The 26,420-nt window shown below is 41.4% G+C and overlaps 1 protein-coding gene across 1 annotated transcript in view; it reads left to right on the top strand.

Moving 5' to 3' along the window:
* CHN2 (chimerin 2) overlaps positions 1 to 26,420 on the top strand; it is a 158,463-nt gene that overhangs the window by 121,334 nt on the left and 10,709 nt on the right. The window contains exons 7-10 of the mRNA XM_071429259.1: positions 13,684 to 13,761; positions 19,916 to 20,000; positions 22,343 to 22,516; positions 24,295 to 24,372. Coding sequence (XP_071285360.1) covers positions 13,684 to 13,761; positions 19,916 to 20,000; positions 22,343 to 22,516; positions 24,295 to 24,372 — 415 coding nt within the window. The remainder of the gene's footprint in view (positions 1 to 13,683; positions 13,762 to 19,915; positions 20,001 to 22,342; positions 22,517 to 24,294; positions 24,373 to 26,420) is intronic.

Consider the following 26,420-nt stretch of genomic DNA (forward strand, 5'->3'; position numbering starts at 1 on the left):
TGAATTGTTGCCTGAAACTGAACCTTTCTCTTCCCAACATTTTGCCACTGCTGGAATTAATGAAGATTAGTAAGAAAGCAGAAAAAAACCCAGCTGGGAAGAGCTTGTTCTACACATCAGGAAAGTATCCAGGTTTGATGCCATTCAAGTACCATGCAGCACTGATGGCTGTGAAACTGGGATGCAAATGAAACATTGAGCACAAGGAAAATGGAAGCAACTGGCGCTTGCTATCCATGCCAGTCTGTGACATTACTAGGAACCCATGTTGGCAAGGAACAAAAAATTGCTATATATTAAGGTAAAACAAGGGCAGCATGCAATCATAATGATGCTGATAGAAGACAGCAGGTCATTTAATGAAATCTCCCTGTATTACAGCAATAGTAAACCACCTCGTTAAATTTCTGAAAGATTAAATGGCTTAAAAATAAAGTAAAAATGCATTTAAGAGATGAATTAACTAAGTTTTTTTGAGTGAACAATAAAGTGCTCAGCTTATTTTTTGAATGTAGAACCAATGAGCTGTTATTTTTAATGTGGAAATAAAATGATATTTTGGAAATTGATGTAATATAAATGAAGGCAATAACTTGAACCCAAATGGACATGCATGGAGCTATGGTTTTGTCTCAGTGCAGTGAAGCCTGATTTCAGTTTTCTTGTGCTCTGGCAAGCTTTGTGCGCTCCAGGTTTAAAATGCTTCATTGTCTGGTCCTGGCTGAGTAAATTCTTTGTTAATGCTTCTATATTAAGTGTGTCTGGCCCCTCCACAGGGGCTCAAGTGCCATACTTTGCAAACAGCTGAGAGCCTTTCCAAGGCATTCCTTCAGGAGCACTTCTCATCCCTCAGCCTTCCCAGAGGCATGGCTGTGGGGTGTCCCTGTACCTTGCTGGCTGGGTTAAGTCTGTTTTTCCATTGGAAATCCCCAGAGAGCAAAAATGAAAGTGGAAGATGGCCATGATTCACATCAGCCTTCTAGGACATGAGTCTTTTGTTACTGCTTTCTTCAACTAGGAGAATGAGATTCTTTTCTGCTTGAAATTATAAAGTGTTTAGATATGTGCCTTTTGTTTTAATAGCAGAAAAGGCATTCTCAGCGATATTGAGTCTGTCACCGCAGATTAAAAGAGCCCACGGGAACAACTGTTTAACAAAAAGAAAATTAATGTAAAGCCTTTGTGTCTCTGTATTGAGCTTATACAGGGGAATACAACTTGCTTAGCAGTCATCATTAGAAGATCACCTCTGAAACTAGCATTTTATCAGAGCATGTAGTGGAGAATTCTAATGGGTAATTTCTGCTCTTTTGTTTTTACTTCTGTCTGATTTGCGATGAAAGTAAAACTCAGCTTTTCATGACCAAGCACTGAGGAGGCAGGATAAAGGCAGAAAAATATTTAAGTTTGATTGACTGAAACTGTTCAACTACTTTTAATGTTTTATTAAGTGCTTTTAGTAAAACATTTCAAACTGGAAACAGAAAACTGGTTTTTAAAATACTTTGAACCGTAGTGTTTCCACATTTAAAAAAACCCCATAATTTGGCTCTTGATCAGAACTTCCCTGTGCAAGTTCCTGGTCTGATGAGTCACATGTTCTGCAACAAAAACTGTTCCCCTTAAAAATTCACCCCTGGGTTCAAGCATGCTGGCTGATAAGATGTTCTACTCTTCAGATTAGCAAATAAAACATGATAGTACTTTATGAAGCAAATGAATCATCACTCTTCTTACTCATCACCTCTCATCTACCTCTGTGATTTGCTGAATTCTGTCTGCTCTGAATTAATGACAGTGAAAACTGTGTAACAGCTGTGTAGACAGTAGAATTCTGTCTGCTCTGAATTAATGACAGTGAAAGCTGTTGGTTCGAGGCTCTATGCTGGTGTTGCCATCAGCACTGCTGAGACAGTAAAACTCAGAGTGTGTTTGGATGGCAGTTGTTACATCTCTTGTCTCATCAGCATCATGGTTTTCTGTGCTTCTATCCACTGCTGTGCAAACGTACTGAAAGACACAGCTTTGCTCCTGGAGCCTCCCAGACAGAGCTGGCTTGCACAGCTGTGCCCAAGGGAATAACCTGAACCTTACTCTGGGTGGTTACACCCAGAAAAGGCTCTGCCTGGTTCTTTGGGCAGAACCACAAACACACAGTGATGTCTCCCACAGATGCTGGTCAGCACTTAGGAGCAAAACCCTCCTCAGGCCTGAAGCAGGAGCTGTGCCAGGGTGCTGTCAGGTGATGGGTCCCAGCCCCAGCTCAGGCTGCATGGAGGAGTGCATCTCTGATGTTCCCAGATACTCAAGGAGAGAAGAAATTGCTTGTGTTCTTTCCTTTCAGGGAAAAACAAAACAAAACAAAAAAATAAGACAAAAAACCCACCTAGAAGTAGCTTTTTATTTTTTATGTTCTTTGTGGAATGGCTTCACCTTCACGTGGCAGCATTCCTGCACATTTTAGTGCCTGCCAGTAGCATAGAGAGGGTGGTAGCAGCTAACATGGCCACTTTGACAAGTGTCTTCAATGAGACATCTGTTGCAAAGCAAAAATCTTTCCTCTGGAGAAAAACATTGGTGCAGATGGCACCAAGCACCACACATAGAGTGAGGCCAAATTCCCATCTCCCAAACAGTAACCAAGTAATGTGCTTAAGATAATAAATAAATTCAGATAAATACCTTTGGTGTCTGATAATCACAAAAATGAAAATTCAGTGATTTCATACATCTGGAGCTGAATTCAAGGCAGAAAAGTAACAACAAAGCTCACTACTTCCAGAACTAATGCTGTGCACTTTTTTTGTTGGTTTTTTTTCTGTTCAATTGACTTTAATGGGTCTGTGAGATACAGATTAAATCTTTTAGCTATGAAGTGTTATAGCAGGACTGGACCTAATGGTGAAAATTATTTACTCTGTATTATGTTTCCCCAGCTACATTTTATGGACTCCTCATCACAAGTGAAATAAAATAAATAAGCTTTAAACCAAGTTACTGCAATTGAGCTACAGCCATAGATAGAAGTAGAGTATAGTGTCAGTCTTGCTTTCAGAGTACTTTAGAAGTGCTGCTGCTGATAGGATAGTATACATTCAGATTAACTAAAAACTGTTAAAGAATATAAGTATCAGAGTGTTGGCAACTGTATATTTTTTTAATGTCTTTTAGTCTGCAAAATGCACTTTTTCCCTGTCTGTGGGCCAAGTGAACTGGAGTGTTAGGCCATGCCACTGGTAGCCCCACAGGTCCCATGAATTAAATTGCAGGCTGAAGAGTGATGTCATTCCCTCAGTGTTTTTTAAGCCTCTTTTTTGTGCTGAGAGCAGCCATCTGTCCCTCTCCAGACAATGATGGAAGCAGCTGTGCACGGTGTGCCTTCAGGAACAAAAGCCTCTGCTTCATACCAGAGGGCAGTGGCTGCAGGTCAAAGGGGTTATAAGGCTATCAGGGTCAAATGACACCTGTACAGAAAAATAAAACTAGGATTATACAGCCTTTGTGTGTTCATTCACTAGCAGAGAAGTGGGGTCAGCCTTTGTCTGAGTGTTTCTCCAGTGGCCATGGGAATGCCTGTGTGTTTTCAAGGATAGCTGTGCCGCTGCTTACCCTAGGAGTAATGGAGTAACAAAGCCAGCTTCAAGCAGAAGGCAAAGCAGCCAGGACACAAAACAATTATTATGAGGGGAAAATAAAACAGCTTGGATACATTCTGGTACTTTATGTGAGTTCAAAGAGTGTGATTTCAAGTGGTTTGCATGTGCTATAACATGCTCTTCTAAAAGTGCAGTGAACCGTGCTTTTCATGTGCACTCTGTGGCACACAGGAGTTCCTTGCTGCTTTGTGAGAAAAGGGAAGCTGAACGAGGGCCAAGGTGCTCAAAACCTCATCTATGAGAAGAGGAAGTTAGTTATGCTTAGAGCAGCTTTTTCTGCAAGGTGAGCTGGAAGGAGCTGGAGGAGGGTTCATGTCCCATAGCATGAAATTACCCGTTCCTGCAGGTGCCTTTCTACTTTGCCATACATGGTGCCAGCCCTGTCCCAACTCTTCTCTTCTGTGCTGGGTCCATTTCAGAACAGAAACTGATATAAGTGTAAGTTATAGGGATCCTTCTTATATAACAAGGAGGAATGTAATACATTCCTGGAGTAAAGTCCAGGCATGTAATGAAATAGGTAAGTGAACCTGGCTAAGTTCAGAGCCTTCTGTCTTTTCTTTAACCCCACATCACTTTTTTCTGCATGAATTCCTTCCCTGTTTTTAAGCAAACACACATTTTGAAGCCAGAGATATACCAGGGACCATACAGCCTTACCACTTCTTTTGGGATGACAGCTGGGATTTGACACTGTCTCTCACTACCAGGGTTAATGACACTGCTTAAAAGTGATGGGACAGAAGCAGAATATTTCACAAACAGGTAAGCTGTAAACACTGTATGCTCCTGCCTCAGGGGCACATGTCCTGGGGCATTCATGGAGGTACAAGTGAGCTCAGACAAGCTCTCAGACAGCCATGGTTCCCTATTGCCCTCTTTGGTTTTTTTGCAATGCAATTGATAAAGAATACTGAAATGAAAGTTCACGGTCATAAACTGCAGCATTTTTATAAAAGTAGCATTTCTCCCTTTTTTATCTGGTTAAGGGCTGTTGGTTCAAGCTTGTTAAAAAGTATTCTTTCAACCTGAAAGCATGTTGTGTTCTTATTTGCTAATTGCCTACTTTGTTTCCTAAATGGCATGAATAAGTCCTTTCACCTTACATTGTCTACTGAGTTTATGCTTTTTTAATGGGAAAAAGTCACAAGATGCTGCAGTAAAAGGAGACAGAGATATTACTAATGATGGAAAACACATGACTAGGTCATTGTACTGCGTAGTTTATCTGAAGGTGCCATGACTGCTGAGCAGCAATGTAATTCAATCATGTGAATTAAGTTGGAGACTGAAGATTTAGAGAGAAGCCACCAAAACTAGAGAAAAATCCTGTTTGCCACTTGATGCTGATGTTGGCACTGTCCCCCCCAGCAAATTGCTTATCATTCCCATCTCCCTGTGAGTGCTAAATGAACAGAGCATCACACCATTGAGAATCTGTTCCTGGACTGTTACTGTCCAGGAAGAATTTTACAGATTGCCAGTTTTTTAGACAATGTGATCACCAGTTCATGAATCACTGGTTCACAAATTATTTGTTCCCTTTCAGGCTGCATAAATCTCTATTTAACCCACAATAAAGTCTCTTGTTTCAAGCTGTCTTAAGCTAGGGCAAAACTTGGGCACTGCTGTTGGTTCCTGGGACTGCCACAGCATGCTTTACATTCTGGCAGCCCCGTCAGCATTGCTTTACAGCTCCTCCAGAGATCTGCTGGCTCTGCCGAGCGGTTAGTGGCTCCAGACATAAATACCATTTCTGTCCCACTGCTGTTTCTGGGAAACATTCATGAAGCCTGTTTTTCTCCACATTTTATCATAATCCCAGGAGGGGCAGATTTTTCTTCTCTCTATGAGCAGGCACTCTGACTGCACTGTATAAGTTTCAGTCCAGAGCATGTGCTGAAAGACTGAGTTGATCACGCTCCAGGACAATTTTATTGTCACTAACATATAGTATCAGAAGTCAAAATGAGAAACAGAACTTTCTGACTTATGTTTTCTGTAATGTGTTTATTTTTATTGTATTAGGTTTCACTGTGTATGGAGAAGATAGACAGTTACTGTGTTTCTTTGGGATAACACCTGGCTGTAGGGTGTAGTAGTGTTTGAGACAGAGAAATGAGAATTATACCAAACGTCAGGGTGTAGGTGTTTGTGGAGGATGCTGTGTGTACATTTGGGAGCATAATGAGGTACAAGGTCAAACATCCAAGCCTTGTGCCCACTGTACAACATAGTATCTGTATAGCTCTGGGACTTATTGAAAAGCTGATATTACACAGACTTAATGCAGTCTCACAAAACATGGTCCTCAGTCTATCCCTGTGTTTGAGCATGACATCCAGCTAGCTCCATTAAGCAGCTATGGTTAAGGACAACCCCACATGAGCAAGCTTGGAAGCCCCAGGGGCGGGTCCGCTATTGCAGTGGCATCTCCAGACCTTTTGCCTTCTTTTCCTTTTCCACGTATCACATCCTTTCAAGGGCACTGCCCTGCACTCACAGGACTCGTCTTTCTCAGAACAGACGTTCTTGTCTCCCTGCCTCTCCCCAGACAGGGAAGTAAGAGAATTAACTTCTCCACTTCTTTGTGGCAGCCCAGTGGGTTTGGCTCTGGTTCAAGCTCTGCAGTCTCCTTGCAGGACAATGATGGTTTTAATCAATGGCAAGCTGGTTCTCCTAAACAAAGTACTGTTTCTTTGGAAAGCAAGAGCTTCATAATGAAAATGTAAAAATATGGGCAGGTTGTACAGGGGTATGGCTTACATGGTGCTGAGCCAGCATCCACTCCCCAGTGGATCTGGATAAAAACTGTAATGTTTAGGTTATTTTTTTTAATCTCTGTCTCTTGACTAACAGTCCCATATATTGTAGACACCATGAGTCACTTCCTTCTTAACTCACTGAGGCCATTGTCATATGTCATATTAAGCTCATTTTGTTGTTAGGCTATTTCCTCTGTGGGTGAGATGTCAAAATACTGGCTACCTACATAGTCAGTGTGAGAAATCTGTATTAATATAGACTCTTCCTTCTATAGTTACAATTCTTGAAAAAGTTCATTCAATGAGCCCAGATAAACCTATAAAGTTGCATGCAGCTGTGTAACAAATGATGTAGTAAGCTCAATATTCCATGTTTCCAGAGCTTGAGTCTTAGCCAGTCTGAAGTATGGGGAGTATTGATAACCAAAACAAAGTACACTTGTTAATCTATAATTACATATAGATATGGTTGAGGCTGATAACATAAATTATTCCTTAATTTATTCTGAAATTGAATAGCTAACAGAAGAATAGAGACAGAAAATAGTTCAGAGAGATATTGATTTTACCTAATTTTGAATATCTTATAGTAAAGCTTCTGTTTCTACGAGAGCCATCAAGTTTTCCTGTATGATCCATACAGGACCTGCAAGAAGGCAATTCAAGCTCATCCATTTTAGACTTGACCTCTCATAGAAGGCAATGAATCACTGTCTGGAATTTTCTGTCTTTCTCCTCTGTTTATAAAGCAAGGACATGTTACTGTTTTAGATTAGACACCTGCTATGCACCCATCCATCCATCCATCCATCCATCCATCCATCCTCCTTCCTTCCTCTTCTTAAATGTCTATTTGTTAGAAAAATACTGTGTTAGTTCTGTTGTCAAAAAAAATACCATCATCATTGACAAAATAACAGGATCATTGCCAATATTTTGCAAATATCAGGATAAATATCATGCTTGAATTTTCATTTGCCTGCAGGCCAGATGTTATCATGGATACACATTGATCTATACTACGTGTGATAACAGTACTCATTGACAGGCGCTGCAGGCAGGAAATCCAGTCAGCTATGTGTGTTGTATCCCCAGAGGGAACAAGAGGTATTCAGAAATCAATCCAGTGCAGTTTCCCTGAGCAAGCCCTCTTTGCAGATAAAGCAGCTCCTGGCAGCCCTGTGAGGGGCTGGTGCTCTGTGAAGAGCTGGTGTTTCTCTTCCAGCACAGCAGCAGCAGTGGCCATGGTGGGCAGTTCTGCTCCCATCTGCCCCACTCAGTCCTCATGCCTCTTCACTCTCTAACATTTTGGTCATGAATGGGTTAGAACTTAAGCCCAGATGAGAGGATCATGAACTTGGCCAGGAAAATGTCATTAATAACCTTGACAAGTATGGAGATGGATTGGGAAGGATAAAGGAGAGAGTGGGAGGAAAGGAAGTCGAGACAATAAATAGGATAGACCTGCTGTTACCATGTTAATCTCTACAGGGTTATTTGACGGAGTTGCTGTGGTAGTTCATACTGTGCCTAGGTCCTTTCCTCAGTTCTGCACTATTTTTTCCATGATACTGACATTATATTTGTAATGCAATGCCTATTTATTTTAGTTGGCAAAAATAAGAAATCAAAATACTATTTCAGATATATTGGATACAAAGGTGGATAGGAAATACACAAATTAATGCATTCAGTGGTAGAATTGCCTGACAACATAGAATCTTTTAATCCACTCACTATTTTTTAATTGAAGATGGCTATGTAATTGCATACCACTTAATTTGATCTCCAGTTGTCATTCCAAAATAGACAATAGTTTATTCTATTAATACACCATAAGAGGCTTACAGCAACTATTATTTTTAATAATAGTCTCACTAGTGCTTTCCTGATTATACACTATTTCACCTTTGGCTGTTGTATTGTTTGGTTTACTGCATTGTTTTGAGAAAAATAATCATACAGAAAATGATTCGTACAGAAAAATCTGTTTGAGGAGGATTTAGAAAGGAGATCTAGTGTTTAAGGGAGATTATATTTCCATTTGCTGCAGGTAAATTATATTTTTATCTGTTGAGGAATGGACTGAATACATACATGGTCAGAAATAAGTGCATATAAATGACAGCTGGTTGCTGAGATGCTAATAAATAATCAATCACATCAATTTAGGAGATGTATTAATATTACAATTTTAATTACTTTTAACATGTACTTTGGAAGTCTTACAAGATAATAAACTGTCTTAAATAAGACAGTTTCTTTTGCTGTGGATTATCTGCAAAAGATGGATGTGAATGATGGTGGTGGAAGTGCAACCAGGTTCTCCAGAACAAGAGCCCAGTGTAGATAAGTCTGCCGTCTAAACAATTATGCATGTTGTTGACAACTGCTAAGTCATAATTTTTAGAGGTATTGGTGGTTATTTAAAAAAAAGAAAGTTGAAATTCCAAGTAGTAAAAAGCAAAACTATAGATAAATGTTAATCCTTAAAAAAAACCCAGTGGTTTTTTTTGGTTTTTTTTTAATTTTTTTTATTTTTTTTATTAACAGTGTTCCATTTACTGAATGACAATTCACCTTGAAAGGAATTTTTCTGCTGGAAACAAGACACTTTTGGGTTGGGGTGGGGAAGAGGCAAACCCGAAAGCAGCAGGAGCCCAGTAGCTGTGCAATCTGATTTCTTCCCTAGCCCCTGGCCACATGTTGTGGATCTTCCTGGCCCTGTTCACCTGTGCAACCTCTGCTCACCTAACTGGCACTGGGAGCCTTCCCCTGGGAGAGAGGGTTTCTTAGGAAAGTAGGGTTTGTGAGACCAGGTTGGCAAACTCCACTCTTCAGGCACTGTGCTTGGCTTTGTGTTCAGCATGTTTTCTGCTTGGAGCTTGTTTCCTCCCACTGCTTCAGCAGCACAGAAGCCTTTTAATGGCAGCTCACAGTGCCGTGGCAGTGGGAGGCACGGACCAGTGGGACTGTGGTATGGCAAAGGCCTTCGGCTGACTGGCCTCCAGCACCATTTCCCCTCTGTGCCCTGTGTCTTGCTAAGAGATTTGAGATTTGCTAAGAGGTTTCTTTGACGTGTGCTGAGTGCATCGTGGGAAGAGCTCCGTGGGAGAAAACTAGGAAAAACCCATTAGCTGCAAGATTCCTGCTCCGTGTGTCATCTCCACCACGTGTTTGCGATTGAGCAAACATAATCTGTCTGGCAGATAACCCAGTGTGCCATGCCTGCAAGGAAACAGGCCTCTCTTTGACCTATGACTGTATCTATGTGCAGAGTTAGGTGTATTTAGTTAGAGTTCAGCCATGGATTTGTCACAGCTCCTCATCATGGAGAAATCTCCGTTTCACTTGTGGTGTCATCCGAAGAGACATGCCCGTGCTTTTCCTTTTCCCCCCAGCTGTGTCATTCTGCAGGCAGAGAAGGAAGCCAAGGATGTGCTGCCTGATCTCCCCTCCCTGCCAGCCACAGTCAGGCATGGTGACAGCTCAGGGAGAGGAGCCACTCCTCCCACAGTGTCTCTTCCCACCACGTTGGAGCTGGCACAGACAAGCAGCAGGCAGAGTTCCCCCACCTCTTGCTTCCAGCAAGTCCTCTGCGCTGCCCACACTACTGCAAGAGAAATCATACCCCATGTACACAACCAAAAGCTTCTCATACTTCAATTTGTTCTTTCCTGCGCCCGAGGCCTTTGTTAGCAAACAAGATGCCAGTATTTGGGGGGAGAGACAATGGTGTGGTTCAGCTCGTGCTGAGGAGGCGCGCTGGAAATGGTGCAACAGCTGAGTTGTCGCCCTCTTCCCCCCTGCTCCGCCCCTTAACTTTCTTATTCTGGTTCAGTGACATTTATTTGTCTCTAGATGCCAAATTTCCTATACAGCACATCTGTTTTACAAAGAGACTAGCAAACTAAAACTGTACGTTAGGCAGAAATTCTGTGGTCTGAAAACACAGATAACCCATATTTGTCTGCCAGCCTTCACTGGCTTCACATTCAGTGACAATCAGCAGTAATATTCTTAGCCAGTGGCCTTCTTCTCTTTAGCTGCAGGCTAACTCACTAAGTTGATCAAGATATGCAGTTTGAATGAGTTGACACCATGTGCAGCCAATTTTGTATTAGGAAAAAGAAAGCAGATAAAAGAAGAGCGCTGGGTTGAGCCTGTGGTATCAGGAACAGATTGCAGCTGAGAATTCGTCATTGCTGAAGTTTACATTGTATTTAGAGAAGGAAGTGGTTGTATGTGTGGTCCAGCTTGTCTGAGGTTTGCAGCACCACTCAGACACCAAACCTGTCGGGGCTTTGATTAAGCTCCCTGAGAGGATGCAGTCACTGCTGGCCTTCTGTGCACATCCTGTGTCTGCAACGAATCCCCCTGAACAACTGTCTAAACAGGGCCCAAGCAAGGCAGATTCCCAGGGGATAAATAAAATTTCATTTATGATAAACAGTAAATACTGCTCTGCCTTAGTCATATGAACCAGTTTGGCTGAGTTTTCCTCCCTCAAGTCTATTAAGTTTAATGCTTCTGTGCGAACACTCAGAGTTTCCATTAAATATGTCTGTATGTCTGATCCCAGGATGACACTCTGATATTCCAAAAATAGTTTAATAAATTGAAATTCCAAGATGTATCATCATAAGCCTGTCACTTGAGTATCAAATCTGCCATGTTATGTAAAAAATATTGGTTATATAATGGGATTTTTATCAGTCTAGTGACATAAATGCAAATATTAGAGCATTATTAGGAAACCGACCTCTCCCTGACTTTGGATGTGTTAAGCTGGAAGTTAGAGAAAAGGTAGCTTATGTACATGTGGGGGATTTAGATGTTGTAGCTTCAGAGGTGTCTGACAACCCAGAGCTAGTTTGGAGGTTTTCTTTCTGATAAATATAAATACATTTTAAATGGCATTGAGGAAAGAAACTGGAATGTGATAAGAACTTTGAGCAACTCCAAGGTTTCCTCTGTGATGGCCCAAACTGATGCCATTGATGCTGGCAAAAAGCAGTACTTTCTACCTCTTGAAACACATGGAGAAAAAACTGGGCAGCTTTGGTCAGCCTCATCTGCTGGAAAGCAGATAAAGGTCCTGAGCTAGCAGAAACTGGGACTCACTACAAGAGGACATATGGAAGAGCAGCAGGGATTTCCTGCAGGCAGAGCAATGTTCATGCATGCATCCACAGCCAGTTGTCACCAGTGGTCAGATAACAGTGCCAAGCCCCAGGGAAAGGCTGAATGGGCAGCAACTGCTCAGGGAGCAGAGGGTTTGTGTGGAAGTCCTCCCTTCTGGGGAACAGAAGCTTTGAAGTACAGAAGTGTGTAAAAAGTACTGTTGTGAGTTACCTGAAAAAGAAAGGAATTAAATGAGCCATATATAGAAATAAGAGCATGGTTTTATGAGTGAGAAGCTGATTTTGCAGGTTGCACAACTTCTTGAAAACCCTAAGTAGGGTACTCTCTGAAATTGCACAGCCTGATGTTACTGAGGGACAGCCATCTGTCCCCATGGGCTTTCAAATCAGCAGAGCATCACTTTTACTAAGCACAGGCAGTCTGTGTGGTGGAGGGGTTAGTAAGTGAATTAGATGAACCTTCTGACTTTTCAGCCTGAGGTAAAAGCAGACTGAAAAAAATAGATGCAAGGTCAACTTCACAAGTTAATATAAGTGAATTAAATACTTCAATTTCACGTATTTTCTGGGTTAGTTGAAGTGGGGCAGACTGTAAAAGTCTGATGTGGTCTTTAGTGTCTCCAGTTCAAATAGGCAGTTTTCCCAGTAGCACTGGCAACTCCCCACTCTGCCCTATCCCAGCACTTTGAGCATCAGGCACACCTCTAGACTTTAATCTCACAGTGCTCTGCCAAGCAGGTAACTCCTATTCTCCTCTCATGGATGAGGAATTGGAATACTTAGTAAAGGAGTAGAAATGCGGAGCTGGAGAGAAGGAGCCAGTGGGGAGGGGGCACTGAATGTGCTTCTCAGCAAATGCTCAGTATCAGACATCCATGTCCTGGGACACAGAACTGCCTGCCTGTAAAAAAGTGGATGACATGTCCAAAGTAACACTGAAAGCTGTTACTGATCAGGGTCCCCAGGCCTCCTTTCCCTGGGCTTTAACTAGAAAACAGTTCCCCTCACAATCTATAGATACAGGTAACCAGAGCAAAGGACAGCCACTCTTGCCACCGTGAAGACCCTGTTCTGCAAACAGAGCTGTGCATATGGGCCTCCTGCATCCCTGTGAACTCCCCTGCTCCTCATCCATGTGAAATTCCCTGCTGCACGGGGCTCCAAGGCTTCCAAGCCCGCATAGTCCCAGCTGGGCTTTCAGCTTTCCCTGGCAGTGAGCTACCTCAGTGCTACCAAGTGCACACTGACAAAATGCTCAGTTTAAACCATGGCATAAAAGTGCTATTAATGCTTGGAGTGCTGCTGTATTTTTTCCCTTGTACAGGATAGGAAAAGGGAAAAAAAAAAAAAAAAAAAAAAAGAAAGAAAGAAAGATTTTTTGCCCTGTAAGATTAAACAATCATCATGGTTTTAAGGGCTTAATCTGCTAGTATGCAGACTGCTGGCTGATAAGTCTCTGAGTCTGTGTGTAATTGGATGCAGCATCGGATTCGGTAGTGTGGGCTTTCCAGGGGCTTTTTGTTTGTTTGTTCATTTTTTACCACGCTGCAGAGTTGAAAAGATCTGTCCCTGGAAATGCCTTTGGGGGTGCAGCTGTAAAGCCGTGTGCCGCCCAGCCGGTATTTCAGCATCACCTATCTGGAGACCCCCTCTGGGGGAGCACGCTGGGGGAGGCTGCTCAGTGTATGAATTCGAGCTATTGTTCGAGGTTCACATCTGCCTCAAGAAACTGCACGGCACAGGCCGTTACTTATTCAGATGCAGAAGCTCCTTCCGTCCCACAAGACGGCCCATTCAAGTCACATGCCAGAGGTCTCAGCAGAATGGGCTGCAGCTGCTTCAAATCTGCTGTCTAACATCAGAAGCAGTTGGACAAACTGTACCGTGCTGACTACAGTCAGGCTCCCCGGCGCCGAGGAAGACAGGGAAAAGATTTGGGATCCCAGCGCTATGTTCTCAGAGGACCTGTGGCTGGAAAATGAGAAAAACTGTGCTGTTGTTCACAAGTCCAAGCGAGGAAGGAAGCGCCAAGAGCTCCTGGCCGTGGCCCTGGGGGTGAAGGTGGGAGTCAAGGGGGCACTTTTGTGGCAACCTCTGAAACTCTTTGCCTATTCACAGATCACCTCCCTGGTCAGAAGAGCAGCCTTAACTCAGAACGACAACCACTTCAACTATGAAAAAGCACACAATTTTAAGGTAAGCCCAGCTTGCTATTATTTTCAGGTTAAAAGTCCTGTTGAGATGCCTCAATTTTATTTTTTGTTGTGATGAGGTTTGTATGCACCTATTTATACTAGCTCTAAGAAAAGTGTTGAAAAATTAATTTTTCTTTCTACTTTAAGTTCCATTAACTGATTTCTTAGTATGCTGTTACATAGGCTCTTAATCCAAATAATGGTTTTCCTGCTAACTGTACTACTTGACTGGCAATTTAACTCTTTTTCACAGATTCAGTTTTCTTTTTTATTCAGAAACGAAGTACTTCATATTTATTGCCTTCATCTTAAGTGTATCTACCTTTCAATAAGAAAAAGGTCCCTTTTCAAAATCCAGCTATTATCCGAAGCCAGTAGGATTTTAACAGCAAACATTTTGCACCATTTCTGATTTCAGAAGAAGTTGAGAGAGCTGGGGTGCTCCTAACAATAAAGCAAAGCACAGTGGTCAGTACTGTCTCCCAGCTTTTGTTCCCCCACCATATGCTAAGGAAATGTTCTCAGAGTCCCACTGAGCTATAGATCTGAGCTTGTGTTTGCTTGTCAAACTGAGACAAATCACTGGGCAAACACAGGGATGTTTAAATGGATCATCTTGCTGCTGTCTATACGTACAAAATCAGATTCTTAGGGATTCTTTTCCCAAGTGCTGTCTCTGGCAGACTGCAGCAGGGAAGTGACTCAGCTTTGGAAAAGGACCTTCCAGGCAGCTTGTATTAAAATGTTTTGCCAAAAGGACTGTGCTGGTTTCAGAGCATGCCAGCCAGTTACCGTAGCTAGTGCTGTCAAATTGTATTTTGATGCTTATTGGGATGAGCATCAAGAATAAGGGCAAGAAGACAAGACAGGAAAGGAACATATCTCAGCTTTGAAACATCAGTTTAGCTAATGCTCCTTGAGGATGCTGATCTCGGTCACTGTCAGTATAGCTCAACTCATTAGCAGAACAAGAATTTTCAGATACTCATCTAGGGCCTGTCAAAAAAGGAGAAGCAGTGATCAAAATCATTTCACTTAGCAAAAAAGTTTCACTTCTTATTTTTCTACATACTCTGCTGTGCAAACATTGCTAACCTCTGCAGTGCTTCTGCTGTCGTTGGCAAATCAATAATTTAATATTAGTGAACAAAGCAAATAATGGCATCCCTTTTCTCATTCCCCTTCCTTGACCCAGTCTACAGGAAAGTCGATATTTATCTCTCTGATCAGCACAGAAGAAAATAGGGGAAACAGTCTGTGTTTTCTTGCTTGATTAAGCTAACTTTCATTCTTTCTGGGTTTTGTCCTCATTATCATTTTAATATCAAAACTATTTTAGTTTAACTAGAAAATACTTTCTCATGACTGAGACTTCTTTCCACTCTGACCCATGCATTCTTTCCTCTTCAAAATTTCCCCTGTTTTGGCTTTGATTTATAATTGGACCCATGCCCAGTTAACTTTGTGCTTGCACAATCTAGCTGTTGTACAGTTTCTGTTCCTTTCTGTTTCTAAAGACTCATAGTTTAACTGGAAAGCCACATGATTAAAATAGATATGTATTCAAAGACTTGACAGCAGAAAATAATTGTTCTATCCTAGTAAAGGCAATAACAGACCCTGGGGAACTAGCATTTTAAAAATAATTGTCCAGAAAGGTCAATTAAAAGTGTTACATTTGCTTAATGGACAAATATGTTCACTATGAAAATACAGTTACTTTTCCAAAGGAATATATTAGAACATGTCCAGTTGTTGAACAAAAAATATGGATAGTATACTCAGAGCAGAACATTTAAATTTAAAACATGGCTCAAGGCTAATATCTTTAATATATTCCATATCCATTACATAAAAGGGTTAAGCAATCATTTAAAAAAGAAAGAATGGCTTTATGGGTCTTGGCGAAAGATGCTTGATGGCTTTTGACAGCATTCAGGCTATGATGATATGGGGTTTATCTGAAGGACAATGCTATTTTGAAGACATTCAAAAAAGTTGTCTTCCCCATTTTTAGGTGAATACTGATGTGCATTATATCATTCATCTCAGTTTCTAGGGATAAAGGTTATGTGTCACAGTGTCCCTCATATCTTGTCATAGGCAATTCTTCATGAACAAACAGGCACTATTTAGCTTTTTGTCTTTTAACCATGAAGAATCTAAAACATGAAGGGCACATTGCTAGTAAAGCTGATGGGATTTTTGTACGTCTTATATAAAGAACTTACTGCAAGAGGGAAGGAACAAAAGCAAGAAATAAGTGCAAGGCACAAATTCAGAGCAAGGATGGCTCTCCCTCCATCCTTGCCAAGCTAATACAAAAATTAAAAAGCAACACTGAAATTTGGAGTATGAGGGCACCAGGTTTATGCTCTTCTGAGCATCCATGCTTTCTCATTCAACCTCTCTTCCAAATTTCAAGGCACTCAAGGCAAGTGGACAAAAAAAGATTTAGTGTCCAGGCTGATTTGTTAAGCTGTGTTCATCTTGAACACACCACGCAGTCACATGAATTTAGGTTTGGAGCTGGCGTCTGTCTGGCGGGACAGCTTTGCCTAAGCCAGTGCAGACATACCATAACTCAGGAAAGGGAATAAATCTCTGAAGGCCTGTTTAGAAAAACACAGAGGTATTTCTCTAGCTCTGCGGGTGTCAGCCTAAGAGGATCCCAACGTCCTCTTGTGTCTTGTTCCTGTTTGGATCCAGCAGCCTCTTTCGGATGTGCTTTACCTGCCAACTTCAGTGGGGTCCTAGCTGGTGGTGAGGTCAACCTCGCGCCTGAGGATAGCAGCATGGAGTTTGAGGATGCTCCACACTTTTGTTCTAGGCTGGAAATTCATGAGAGGGCTTCTGTACTGCTTTAAGTGAGCAAATACGGCTGAATAATGTGCATTTTCCACAATACTGTGCCTGTTTGCCACCATAGCATGGGCAGATCCCATTTGCAGGTGGGCTAGCAGAGTGAAGGCAGCTGATTACAGACAAGTCAGGAGATCTGCCAGGAGAGAGGGGTCTCTGGGATAAATTTCCCCTTGTGTTAAGCACTGCAGATAGTACTGCTTCTGAGAGACAAAGGGTTTGAGGGGAATATTTTTTACAGACATCACAAAGATTTTGTGCATTCATTTAAACAAAAATAACAGCAGAGTCAGCTTTTTTTCCCTTCAAATGGCTCAGGTTCAGTAGGAGTCCACAAAAGAGTCTAAACGTGTCTGTATTCAGGCAAAAGTCTGAAAAAATCTTATTTTCTTGGAAAGCAAATAGAAGAGTCTTCAGACCCAGTCACATAAAACCAAAATTGTCTCAGAAACAACACTGTATAGCACCAACTAAAAAAAAATAAGGTATTTCAATTCAAGACAATTGTTTTTGTTCATTTCTGCAGTATTGCTCACAGTATTATTTTGGTTTGCCACTGTACTGGCATTCCTTAACTCTGGTCTGAATTTCCCCCTCTGTGGAGATGACTCAGACACAAACTGGAAGTGAATAAGGTAGCACCTGCAGGGGAAATGCTGCCATTTGAAAGCAAGGGCACCAGGGGGGCGAAGGGCAAAGAGAACAGGAAGGCAACAAGAAGAGGCATGCAAGGTAGTGTTGTGTGAGATTGTCCAGCAGGAAAGAGACAGTGAATGTAAGAAGAGAATTTTCGTTAGAGGAGGATGAAAGACTGAACAAGTACAGTGTAAAGTCTGAAATGTCAGGGGGTTGGCTTATTTTAAGAAATAGTTCCCTGAAAATTCTTTTTAAAAGTTTGAATTATGTGTCAACTGTAGCTCAGGCAGCTTAAGTCTATGTATGCACAGAGAAGTCTACTGAGACTTCAGGATGGGATAGGAACCAGCAATAAATAATTCCAGATCATAGTTCCAAAATATCTATGCCCACTCTGTTTGTAGTGATGTGGTTACAAAGGATGGGGCAAAAACTAAAACTCCATCTCAAAAAACTGTGACTTGCTGTTTACGTCCACCTGTTTGAAACAGAGATGAGGCCAATCTTGCAGGAAAAATTCCCATTTTACCATTCAAAAATATTGTGTTCTTAAGAACAGGCTGCCTCCATTATTTCTTTAAAATCAATGACAAGCCATAAGAGACCTAGTTCAAAACTTCATCTTAAGGGAATTTTTGCACCTTCATTTAGAAACTTTTGAAGTTCTCTCTTTTTTCAGTTAGTTTCCCTTTTTCAACTTGGCCAGAAACCACCCAGACTAGCTTTTCACAGAGTATTTCAGCTGGAGGCTTGCCATTTGAGCTAAAATGCGGATCCGTGAAAAATCGGAGTGAATGAATAAAGAGAACTCAACCTTTGAGGGCCACCAAGCTGAATGGAACAAGGGAAGGATGCGCTGTCAGCACTTCTCAATTGGAGCCCTCAGTCAGCATTGATGACTTTCCAATTAATGGCAGGAAAGATCAAGGAATAATCAGCTGCCATTTTCAAAATAAGCCTCAGCCAGATCAGTTGAAATAAGCTTTATGTAAAGTGAACAAGTAGGCCCCAAATATCCTAGCAACTGCAATGGACTTTATTTGTGAAATGGTGCATTTTTAAAAGTCCTGGCTGAGCTCTTACAACCCCTTCTCACAAGGTTAGCTTTTGTAAACTGCTGCAAAGCAGAAGACACAGCTAGTTATCTTCCCACAGCAGATGATTTTCACCCACAATTAAGTGCAGGTGCAGACCTACTAATTATGTGGCTTTCAGTCTATAAATGATAAAGATGCAGGCATAATTAGTTTTATCTGTAGTTTTGTTTCCACTGAAGGTCACATAGTGCATGTGACTGAAACCCAGGTCATCAGCTGCTACATACAGCCATTTACCCCCGCAAAAAACCGTGTCTGAAATTCACGCTACCCACTCTGCAAAATGAAATGAAATTACATGGGAAAGAAGTACGGGGCTATATCTATTAATATGTCTATCTCAAACTTTATTGCAAAGCCTTGTTTCACAGATATGTGTTTTTCCGAGAGGTAAAATACCATCTCAAAAAGTCAAACATTCCAGTTGTGATCTTTCACTGTCAAAAGGGAGGAAGAACTACTATTGCTTTAAGTTTACTAACACAGTTATTTAACTGTGAATAGTTGGTCAGGAGCCATTTGCAGTCAGGCACATTTTTATCTCAAAGTCAGGAAGAGAAGTCTGTATTAAAATCACAATACTTCATCTTTCTGGACTCAAGAGTACAGGCTTGTGTCAGTGTGATCCTGCAGACAAATGAGGCAAAAACATTAGCATGCAAAATGCTTGGCCTAAAACTTTACAGTTTATCTGAAAAGGGCCAGTGACTGTTTTTTCACTCTATGAAAAGCAAAGAGCAGCTTTTCCCATCCCAGGGGTGGAAGTGGCCTTTCAGCCATCCACCCAAAGGGGTAAACAAGAGCAGAGGGAAGGAAAGGATGCATTAGCAGCCAGAGTGTGCATGATTTATGTTTTGTTAAGCTCAATTAAGTCTCTGGCCAGAACTAGCTCATACCATGCCCATTCACAGGGGCATAGACCTCACTATTTACTCTTCATTTCAATGAAAATTAAATGCTTACTTTACCAGAATACACATCTTAAATAATAAGATCTTCTGCTGTAGCCTTTGGAAAAGCAGTGGCGGAAGCAGCAGTGGTCTGCAAAACGTGGCTGGGGAGATGTGGGCTCTGTCAGCACACAAATCATTTTATTCTTCTTTATTTACTTGTGTGTGGACTGTAGCAAATGAAGTTTGATCTGCTGAAAAAAGACTCTATTGACATATTTTTCCTATCTGAGTTCAAATAACCTACTAGACTGGGGTAGGGTGCTTTTATCTACAGTTCTTTGGACTATTAGTTTTACTTCTTTTTCTCCTGGTTTCCTCCCCTCTGCTATAGCTAGAATGACAGCAGGCAAAAATTATTTGTTTTCAGTGTCATCCACAGCCTGGTTCTCTGCTATGTTAAGCCTATTGAAAGATAAACTTCAAGATCAAAGCAAATTTCTGTTCCCATGGTTTATTTCATCTAGAGGTTGGAAGGATGTGGGCACTATGTGCTAAAGATTTACTCCTACTGAGTCTTCTGTTGTTTATCCATTTCAGTTGCTCCATCTGTCAGACCATCTGCCTCCCAGTGACCCCATTTCTTTCCCCCACCCCCCTTGTGTTGCAGGTCCATACGTTTCGAGGTCCGCACTGGTGTGAGTACTGCGCCAACTTCATGTGGGGTCTCATCGCTCAGGGAGTGAGGTGTTCAGGTAGCACTCCAACCTTTTCTGTCACTCTCTTGAAATGCTCAGACATCTGTCCCACCCCAGCCTGCACTCCCTGCAGGAGTGGAAGGCTGGGATTTCTTTAAAGAACAAAGCAGGAAATCCTTCCATAGAACTTAAAGCATTTTCATTTGCCTTGTTAGCTGGTTCAGAAATGAAGCCATCAGCCCTTTGTTGCTGAGTTACATCCTCTCCTAGTACCTTGATCCTGCCTCTGCCTGTGCCTGCTGTATACATCCAAACTTGTTCTTTATGATTAAGTTATCCCTGATGTTTTTATGTCTTAAGATGCAAGCACTGGAAATGGCAAAGCCAGCCAGCAACGAGGCTTCATAACTCCTCTTTTTGCTACCAATTGCTGGGAAGTGCCCTTGTCTGCAAAAAAGACTGCCACCTGTTTCCCATAAAAATACCATGCATTGCTGCAAGCCTGAAGTATCCCACCTCAAGATAAAATAAAAATATGACACTGATTTTCCAAGAGGGATTCGTTTTCTGGTGCCTGTATTGGCATTTTTATAGTGCCTTAATTATTTTAAATTTGTTTGTTCTTTTGGGGAAAACGATTATCATGTAAAAATGCAATAATCATCACATCATGTGCTTTTGGATTCAGCAAGTGAATTCGTATTTGGTACATTACAAATGTATTTTCGTAACTTCTTTCTCCAGATCTGAAATCAATTCACAGACTTGTTTGTCTTACCTCTTCCTGCCCTGCCCTCCAGGCATTCCTGATCTCAGACTGGCACCAAACATATCCAACCCTGACATCTGCCTTTCATAGACAGAGGAGGTGGTTGTTACCTAAAATTCATTTAGATCACAGTTTGAAGGATCAAAATAGCTTTCACAAATGCACAGTTATAATAAGCGCAGTCTCAGGTGAGACTGCAGGTGAAGAGTGGTAACACAAAGAATATGAGAAGGACATTAAAAAAGAGGAATAGCAGTTTGCTTTTCAAGCTATTTGATCTTAAACACAAGTGTGCAAAACCTGACCTCCCTAATGCACAGCACTGTATTTGTTCACATACATAATATATTAAACTTATGAAAAGGCATATTTATTTAGTAGGAAACATAATACTCTCCCTCATAAATTTACCAGCATTTAACTTTAACTACACAGATGCATTTAAATTTTACTTCACATGCCTGGAGAACAGCACTGAACACAATGCAGGCAGGATCCTATTTGCAACTTCTCACATTTGTTTAGATTTCACAAATAATGAATTATGCAGTAATAACTGTACGGAGAAACACACAAAAACCTACCCAATTCCATTAAATGTTTAGGTGTGCTTATGATTTTCCTTGATTAATATTTTATAGAGTATAATATTGAAACATGCTGCAAGTAATAGTCCTGTTTACATTTTTAATAGCTGAATGTTAAATTAACTCAAAGGGTCATCAGTGATGAGCATGACTGGGAAGGTATTAAAAAAGGAATCAGAGTTATATAAGATAATGCAACTCATGGTGGTGGTGTTTGCTTTACTGAAGCTTATAAATTCATTTGGCTGAATACTTGAATCTATTAGAAAAATTCAGTTTGTGGAGGTGAAGCAGTGGTGGTTTAACAGAAACCCACCTGTGCAACCGAGGGCAGTATTTGGCTCAGGAGTAAGACACCAAGAACTATTTGTAAAATGAATCACTTTTTTACACCACACCTTTCACAGCATTTTATGTGCCTAAGCTGACCTACAGGCTAAGCCACAGGGGACACTTAGTCACCAGTGAAGTGATGAGCCAGGGATGGGGAGTCTGCTGATGTGGCAGAGTGAGCCAAAATGTGACACTGCAGGAATGTGGAAGGGGGAGTGAGGCATGCTGGCTCACAGCACTGTCCCAGCTGGAGTGCTCAGGTGAATCTAAGGTTCTCTGACCATGATCAGTGCTAAGCCACAGGACAGCCAGCAACAGACAGTCATGACTGTGCCAATTTTAATTACAGCTAATCCAAAATACCCACCAGTTAAGTATCACGTGTTTAAATGCAACACCTTGAGCTGTGTGTCTGGTAATGAACTGATCCAGACTGCACCAGCAATCTCCTTCAGCTCAGAGGAGTGTAAGGGACATCCAGAGTTTTTAAAGCTTTTTGACAACCCTGCTAGACTTTACTTGTCCCACCAGGAGATTTTTACACATTTTCATTCTCATCCTTCTCATCTCCACACTATTCTATCTTTCCTGACTGGTGGGGAAACTGTGCCCCTTGCTTTATGTGGAGCAGGGAAATAAATTGTTAGGCAAGACCTGTCAGCATTAGTATTAATAAATTAATGAGTTAACGTGGCTAACTCTGCTTGCAGACTGCGGGTTGAATGTACACAAGCAGTGCTCCAAGTACGTGCCCAACGACTGCCAGCCAGACCTGAAGAGGATAAAGCGAGTCTACTGCTGCGACCTCACCACGCTGGTGAAGGCCCACAACACCCAGAGGCCCATGGTGGTGGATTCCTGCATCCGGGAGATCGAAGCGAGAGGTTTGTGTGCTTGGGAGAGCAGCGGGCACAGCAAAATGAGGCTGACTTGAATTACGTGCTGAGCTAGAGCACAGTGCTGTGCTCCTGCACACTGAGGACAGGATGAGAAAATGGGTTTTTTAGTGCAGGTGATACATTGCTTTGCATTAGCTAGTGAAATTAAATCATGGCATTCCTTAATGCAATTCCCTGAAATGCTTTCTGAAAACATGTCAAAACATGTATTACGTTACACTTCTGAAAGGGGTGAACTTTAAAGTGAACTTTCAAGTTCATGTTTATGTCTTTTTTCATTACTTTATTTTAACATACCTAGGGACACATCCCATTTCAGAGTAATCAGTTTAAATCAAATCCATTTTTAATAACCTTTATGGATGTTGTGGGCAGAAGAACACAAGTGACTGGAAGTGACTCGGACAAGTGAGGTCAGGGGCTATGTTGTTTTGTGGCAGGACACATCTCATGATGCTCAGTTACTGACTGGTGGCTCCTATGGCACAGGCAGCACGTCACAGCCAAAACTGAAGCTTGTGACAGGTTTTTGGTAAATGGATGTGTGGCAGACTGAAGGAAAAACATATCCCCTTCAATAATCATGTATCCCCTCTGTAATATTAATGTATTTTTCCTTTGGATAGCAAATGTGCATGTTGTGCTGCCCAATAAGCCAAATTTTCCTGTTAGTCAGCTTCAGCATAGGAATCTAATAATGTTGAATTCATGGCATCCCAGTAATCTGCATAGCAACACACTGATACTAGCCATAGGGATTTCAAACCCACGCATCATCTACTGAATTGACTCAAAGACTTACTAGTAAATCCCCTGCACTGCTCTGTAAAGCTCTAGTAGGATTATATCATCATCACAGGGACAAATGGAAAGAATAGTATGGACTAAGACAGAAGAGCTTTACTCTGATGATATAGCAGGAAGCTACATTGCATTTGAGATCTAATCACTTACTTGTACATTTATTGATTGAGATAAAATCTGCTGCCTGCTCTCCTTTTTTTCAACATCTTTATATTTCTTTCCTTAATTGCCATAGAACTATGAAAGATTCTGATTTTGTTCTTAAGAAGACAAAGAATATTGGAACTTATAAGTAGGTTAGCACAATGCATAGTTACAATTAGGGATTTGGGGATTGAAATTAATAATGGGTGTGTAACTTGGCTTGCTCTGCTGAGCTGCCCTGCATTTCATGTTGGTGCGGAGCAGTTGTGCAAGTGAGCAGATCTCTTGTGGTGAAAGAACTGTAGAAGGGATGTACTGATGTGGGAAAGAGCTGTATCCATTGCATCTATCAGCTGTGCATAAGTAAAAGCTGACAGCAAAACACGAACGAATTATGCTCATAGAGAAAGGCAGTCTTTTACTTGTGTTGCTATTTGTCATTAAGCAACTGGTAAAAGGAAGGGAGACCTCTAAAGCTTTATTAATTATAGCCAAATCCAGGAAAATCTCCTACATAAAATGAATAAATCGTAATAACATCACATGCCTCACCATTAGCAAATTGCAGTATTTTTCTCTAACACAATCAAATCAACCATGTACCTAACAAAATCAGAAAGTATAAATTCTAAAATACTTTAATCCTTTAAAAAAAAAAATTACATCATCTTGATCTTTCCTTAATTGCTCCAGAGTTTCACATTACAAATAACAGTTTGCTGTGCTTAGTAGGTTTGCTGTTCTTGCTTTATTGTTCTTAGGCCTAAATACCTGTTGGTTACTGAAGCTAAGTTAACAAGAACTTTTTGTTTCAGGTTTAAAGTCCGAGGGCCTCTATAGAGTTTCAGGCTTCACTGAGCACATTGAAGACGTGAAAATGGCCTTTGATCGAGGTACACCATTTCTTAATCTTGTACAGTTTTAATCTAAGCTTTCAGTTCTAGGACGTTTCAGATCTGACGGGGTTTATATATGTACCATGAGAATGAAACTGACATATAAGCAGAAGTACAGAAAGTAACCAATCTTTTCTGAGTTTAAAGTGATCTGTAGTCCTTTTCATAAGAAGAAATTATGTTTGCTAGTTGGAAGGAATAATTAAATGTGACTATTGGTGTGTAGAAGCTTAAGTGGGGGACTGGCTAATTGCTCAACCCAGCAGCACAGACTAGGGACCTAATTTAAGTGTGAGCATAGGTGGTACCAGGGAAAAGTTGTTAGTCCTGTCTTTAACAGACTCAGCACTTTACAACACAATAATCTGTTTATGAGTTGAAGGATCAGGAGCTCCAATTGGGAAGTCCTTCTGCATGTAGCCTTGAAGAAAGCACTGCACCACTGTGCACGTGATTGCATCTGAACAATAGATGAGAGGGGCATTGAGGAGATCAGTTGTACAGCCTATTGAAAAACTAACAATTAAAACTCTGCCTGATTACCATCCTCATAGCCCTTCTAATTGATTGAGCTGATTATGTTGGTTCTGGTTGTGCACACAGTCTTTGCACACAGGACTAACTTTAAGAGTGTATGTAAGTGAGCAACAGGGTAGGTCCTCCATTAATAGAAAATACCTTTGCAAGTACATTTGAAAAGCTACATGAATATTCTTCTCATTTCCCATAAATAGTGGTTTCCTTCCTATTTAATTTTTTCAGGTATTGCCTCTGCCATGGTAGGGAATAGGGTCAGACACAGCCCTGTGATCAGAAGTCCGTGGGTACGAGGCAGGTCCAGGTCAAGCCAGAGAGTCAGCCTGTGGGTCAGGGTAGTGACCAGGAGGGTGGATGGCCCCACACCAGCATGGTGCAGCTGGAGACAGCTGTGATCTCACTCAGGCAGGAATTGAGGACTCTGGGAGCCCATGGGCAGGAGATGGGGGGCTCCAGGGGAGGCTACAGTCCAGCAAGGTCTATAGGAGGCACATCTTAACACTTGCTGTGCCTCAACATTTCTTGTTTGGAGGCAGTTTGTTATGCAGACATCTCCATAAAGAAAGTCCAGCTAGGAATTTCTAAACTGGCTGTTTTCATCCTGAAATATCCTTTAAAAAATAATACATATTTTAAAATATGTTGGATGCTGTGAACATATGCATACACACACATAGGTCACCATTCTTTGGGCCAGAGAGAGATGCACAGTGGTATGACTGCTGTCATGGCCAGATAGTGTTCCAGATGTGCCACATGAAGCAATGATCCTGGGAGCCTCACAGTCCTCATAGGTTCCATTCTGCTCCCTGCAGGTAGATCTGGCCTGGCAAACTCTTTTTTTCTGTGTGTTAATTCTCACCTAAGTGTAACAACCTGGATGAAACCCAGAAGGAGAGGCACAGGTTGTAGAGGGAAAAGCTGGAAGCAAGCAGATTTCAATTTATGTCTGAGCCTGACTTCAATACTGCTGCAGCTGTAGTTCCTTTGCAAATGCTTTGAACCACTGGAGCCACTTGAGTTTATTGCCTATTTATTAAGTATACTCCTAGCATATTTGATGGCAATACACACTTGGATTAGACCAAGGGAGACAGTGTGATTTAAAAAGGCAGCAGCACCTAGAAACAGGAAGGTGACTAGCAGTATTGGATTTCCAAAGGAAAAAAAAAGCATGGATAAACAGGAAAGCAGAGAAAGCAAGAACAGAGTTTGTATACAAAGGCAGGGGGAAGGCCATTGGGCAGAAATAGACCAAAATCTGTGTCTTCATTTTTTTTTAACAGTTTCATGACAGGGGAAAGGGCTAAGACAGGAAAGAGTGTTGCTATTAATAAAAAAGCATGAATAAAAGCAGGAGAATAAAGAACATAATCCTGTTATGACCTAGACAACTAGAGTATTGAGGGACCAGAAGCTGACAACTTTCAACACATTCCTGTTTTGAACATGTTTTCTCCCTGAACTGGGTGGAAAATCAGGAAGAGTTGAGAGTTTTTACAGGAAAG

The sequence above is a fragment of the Agelaius tricolor genome, unplaced genomic scaffold (genome assembly GCF_023055355.1).
Source record: "Agelaius tricolor isolate 1412-34295 unplaced genomic scaffold, bAgeTri1.0.p SCAF_6, whole genome shotgun sequence".
Classification (NCBI taxonomy): domain Eukaryota; kingdom Metazoa; phylum Chordata; class Aves; order Passeriformes; family Icteridae; genus Agelaius; species Agelaius tricolor.